Here is a 4859-nt window from a genome sequence, read left to right as displayed (position 1 = left end):
GGGGAGGGGAGAGGAGAGGAGAAAAGAAAAAAGAAAAAAGAAGTGCAACTTCTCAGACTCCACTTTTGACCTGCTGATTCAGAATCTCTGGGGGTGGGCCCAGCAATTTGGATTTTAACAAACCCTTTAGGTGATTCTGATGTACACTCAAGCATGTATAGACCAGTGTTAGTCAAAGTTTAGTTTACAGGCTAAATAACATAATCAGTTTTGCTGGGAGCTTATTAGAAGTGCAAATTCTGGGGCCCCCAACCCAGGCTAAATCAGACTCTCTGGAGACGTGACTTTACCTTTGGAAACTCCTTCTGGCTATGACCTCAGCATGGCTATCATTGAGGATATCTCCTGTGGCAAAGACAGGACACTAGTGAAGACATAGGAACCTGGAGATGCCCTGGTTCCTGGCAGCAGAACATAGCAGTTTCCCCCAGCACCCAGGATGGCCACGTAGCTCCTGGAGGGCTCTGCCAGAAAGCATCACAATCATTAATGGCAATGCATTTACTTCAGGCTTCCTCAACTCAGCATTATTGACATTTTGGACCAGAAAATTCTTTGTTGTGGGGGTCTGTCCTGTGCATTGTAGGATGTTAAGCAGCATTCCTGGCAGGCCAGCAGCACATTCCCCTCTCCCAGGTATGACAACCAAAAATGTCTCCAGACATTGCCAACTATCCCCTGGGGGCAAAATCTCCCCTAGCTGAGAACTACTGATTTCTAGGAAATCTTTATCTGAAGGACAGGGATCCAGATCTTTTGTGCCCTGGTATCATCCTTGGGCTCATGCTGATACATTTCCATGGAATTCAATCCATAGTGGTCCTTGAACAACTTCCTCATATACAGGAGGCAAAGCTAGGAGAATGGGCGAAGCAAACTCCAGGAGGCCTCTGCTAACTGGAAGCAGAAGATGAAGATGCCAGAACTCCAAGGAATTTCCATATTCTTTTTGGTGCCGATTGCTCTCTGGGTTTTCAGAGATACTGAAAATTAGCTAAGCCCAGGGAACTTCTGTTTTGAGTATGAAAATACTGGCCAACTTTCAATCCACTAAGAAAGCGCGTTCCTGGCAGCCTTTGCTGCCATTGGTTATTCCCATTCTTTAAGTGAGCTCCGTCCTTCCAACTGCAGCCAGTGACAGTCAGTGTGAACTGAAATGTCAGCCATCTCAGTAATATGACCCCTTGGCTCTGAAGAGGAGAGGAAAGTGCAACATGGACACCATTTCCAAAGCTCCCTAGACAGGCAATGTTTAGACCCAATGTGGGCTTACCGCTCTTACTCATTTTGGACTGGCCTATGCATTTTGTTCCTGTTCCCATTGAGACAACTTCCTTTGTCACTGAGGGGAGAAAAAACGAGTTATTAGTGAGCTTTTAGAATTGGAATAGTCCCTAGTCCTCGGGTTTAATAAGTCTGCACATTCCTCAGCATTCCCATAGGCTGACCCATCTGAGAGGACTGCGGTTCCGGCACGGCCATTTCCCACCACTTGAAGTACTGCGCCACCTGGCGGAGAGCAGGGGAACATGCCCAATATCGCAGTTTATACCCGCGGCATATAAAGCCATGTATCATTCTACCATCTCTGACAAAAAGAGGGAGAGTTTCAAGGAGAATAGGTCTCACCTTGCACCTGTTTGTCAGGGCAGTCACAGGCTTGGCCAGCTATAGGCTGTATTTTCACCATGGCTGCTAGTAACGTCCATTCCCGGTTGGGCTCAGGCTTCCCCTGCTTGGGCAGCCTGCTCCCATAGTGCTCGTAACACAGGCGCGCAATCTCATCCGGGGTCCACATGGTTGAGCTGGTGCTGAGATGCTGGTCAAAAATCACAACCATCGTAAGTACGGAAAGGAGGACCAATGCACAATGTTACATCCTCGTGACAGTGTATTTCAACGGGCTTTCGGGTGTAGCTCACCTGTGTTCACACTGAGGTTTCTTTATCTGAAACTCTATAGGTCATTTTCTCCTACTTCCCTGCCCATTTTCATCTTTAAGGAAAGATCAAAGAAATCCCAAATCCTATCAACCCCACTTGACTTCTATTTCTTCAAGCTGTTTTTAAAATATATATATATATATTTTTATTGCCTTCAGAAAGGAAGGGAGATGGGGAGAGAGACAGAAACATCAATGATGAGAATCATTGATTGGCTGCCTCCTGCATGCCCCCCACTGGGGATCAAGCCTGCAACCCAGACATGTGCCCTTGACCAGAAATGAACCGGGGTCCCTTTGGTTCCCAGGCCAACGCTCTATCCACTAAGCCAAACCGGCCAGGGCCAAGCTGTTTTTTTATCCTCACTTTCAGGCATTTTATTTTTCTCTCTCCTCTACCCCCTCCACCCTAAATTGGTTCTCTTTTTGAAAAATATATTTTTATTGACTTTGAAGAGAAAGGGAAAGACAGAAACATCGGTGAGAGAGAATCACTGATTGGCTGCCTCTTGCACGCCCCTCACTGAGGACTGAGCCCCTGACCAGAATTGAACCTGGGACCTTTTACCCTGCAGGCTGACATTCTATCCACTAAGCCAAACTGGCTAGGGTGCAAATTGGTTCTGTATTTCCCTCCAGTAAATCTCCACTGATGCCCTCCCAGGAAAGCAAACCTTTAATTTCTCCTATATCGTTTTATGATGCAGAGTGAAGTGACAGAGCCCAGTAGATTCTCACATGTCAAGTGTTCTCATAGGAATTGGGAAGAATGTGGGTTCTAGTCACCATTTCTGGGTTCTAATTATGGCTTTGCTTATATTAACTGTGTGCAACTGGGTAGATTGCTTAACCTGTGTCTGTTTCTTCATCTATTAAAATAATAATTACAGTCAAATTTAATCCATGGGGTTATTGTGAGGATTAAGTATCTATAAAAAGTAACTGCTATAATATTGAGCACAATTAGTGTCAACTGTGATTAGTAATACTAAAAAGAACCTCTGATTTGGAGGAAAACCAAATTTGGAGGAATCTTTGGATGTGAAGGAAAAAGGGACCACATCCTAAACTGGACAAGCTCAGGGAAGCCGATATGGCAAGCCTTACAAACTCAGAGACCAAAAGTAACTACATAGATGACCTGAATATAAAACTTCCTAACTAAAAGCAAGTTATGGTGGGTAGCCGTGTCCTAGGCCTGTCGATTCCCTTGACAAAGGTCAATCTTTACCTTAAGTGAACCTGTCTATTGTCTTTCTGCGTCTAAGAAAACATACTTTTGAAATATCAGAGTATTCTCCTTTTCCAGATCCCTCAGGGCACAACCACCACCAGAGCAAGAGACCATAGAAGCCCTCATTGTCATCTTGTTCTATCTATCTATAATAATAAAAGGGCAGTATGCTAATTAGACTGGATGTCTTCCGGACATAACTCGGGGACGTCTTTCCTGATGAAGTCAGGGCTGGAGGGAAGCAGCCTGGGTCCCAGGTGCTGGAGGGAAGCTGGTGCCGGCAGCCAGGGGGAGTGGGTAAGGAAGGCCTGCTCTGGCAGGAATTTCATGCAGCAGGCCTCTAGTGTGCTACAAATGTTGATGATTGACTATCCTGTAGCTACCAATGTAAAAGATCTATGTGTTTCTCTCTTTTGCCTTTTTATCCAATCCCAGAGATGTCCCTGCTTTGCTTTCTCCAGCCCCCTTAATCTGCATCGATTTCATGTAACCCTCCTACCTCTCCTTTTATTCTAAAACATAAAATAAGTTGCAAAACTGCTATCCTCTACAGCATTTTCTCAATCCATCAAGGTCTGCTTCCTGGGAATTGTCAGTTTGGTTCAAAAACACTCATAAAGTTGTAGGTTTGGACCTTTCTTACCTCCACAAAGCTTACATCAAAACACTGAGGACAACCAATCACAGCCAATTAGGCTTTAAGCTATAGCCAATCAAATAATTTCCTTTCTTGCTTATGCACTTTATCTTTCCCCTAGCTCCTGCTTGCAGCGTGCCCCAAACCACTTCCGGTTTGGTGCTGGAGGGTTAGTATTGCTTCTTGCTCAAATAAACTTTTAAGATTCTTTCATATGCCTATCTATTTAGCAGTTCAGATGTGCCGGCCTGTCACTGCAATAACTGGTCATGGAAAATCAGACCAGAGTGATTTAAAACAGGAATCTGGCAGAAACTGACATAACTGACTTTAAAGTCAGAAATCCAACATAAATCTTGCATCTATTGGAGCCTAAGAAAAGTATGGGAGACTCTGAAATCCTCCATCTGGATTTCCCTCTCATTTCTAGGGGGAAGGGATGCGGCTATCACAGGGCAATATATTTTATGAAGGCAGATACTCAGAGAAACAACCTGTAATTAAACCAGAGATACACACCACAAGCTCCTAAGAGCAAGGAAAACACAACTTGCGGTAGGAAACGATGACGCCTACGATGAAGCAGCCCAGAACTGTATATCACCTCATTAACATGTGAGTCTGGAGGTGCCTGCACAATAGATGAAGAAATGTTTTTTAGATACTAGGTCCACTAAAATTCAAATCCACTCTCTCCTAGATCTTGAACAGTTGCTTCCTATGCAACAATAGCCTCGTTACACAGGCTTTTTTTGTTTTTGTTTTGTCCCGCAAGAGACCAAGACCGCTTGTTATGACAGTTGCAAAGAGCTTATGAACCCACCACCTTTTAAAGGGCAGGTCGGCTGCCAGGGGAGTGAAGGGTTTAGCGATGCTGGGAGGACGTAAGCCACTCCCCTGAGGCCCCCTCCTCAATGAACGCGGCAGCGGACCCCCTTCTCCAGAGGCCTATTCGTCCAGTGACGACAGACACCCGAGGTTCCAAGGGCGTCTGCAGACCCGTGAAGCAGGGATAAGGTGCGCGCCTACCTCCGCGGGTTATGCGG

The 4859-nt window shown here is 45.4% G+C and overlaps 1 protein-coding gene across 3 annotated transcripts in view; it reads right to left on the bottom strand.

Annotated features, from left to right (window-relative positions):
• The window catches only part of ADAT1 (adenosine deaminase, tRNA-specific 1), a 19916-nt gene that overhangs the window by 14756 nt on the left and 301 nt on the right, over nt 1-4859 (bottom strand). For 2 of the 3 annotated variants that reach the window (XM_006755747.2, XM_006755746.2), the window contains exons 2-4: nt 1630-1819; nt 1274-1342; nt 291-345 (exon numbers count right to left, since the gene is read on the bottom strand). In XM_006755747.2, coding sequence (XP_006755810.1) covers nt 291-345; nt 1274-1342; nt 1630-1798 — 293 coding nt within the window. In that variant the 5' untranslated portion in view covers nt 1799-1819. Of the gene's footprint in view, nt 1-290; nt 346-1273; nt 1343-1629; nt 1820-4332; nt 4643-4859 lie in introns of those variants that run through there. The other variant, XM_015558794.1, reaches the window with a different exon arrangement.

This window comes from Myotis davidii, unplaced genomic scaffold (genome assembly GCF_000327345.1).
Source record: "Myotis davidii unplaced genomic scaffold, ASM32734v1 scaffold453, whole genome shotgun sequence".
In the NCBI taxonomy this organism is placed as follows: domain Eukaryota; kingdom Metazoa; phylum Chordata; class Mammalia; order Chiroptera; family Vespertilionidae; genus Myotis; species Myotis davidii.
Note: the sequence above shows the minus strand (reverse complement) of the source record. Positions and strands in the feature narration are given on the sequence as shown.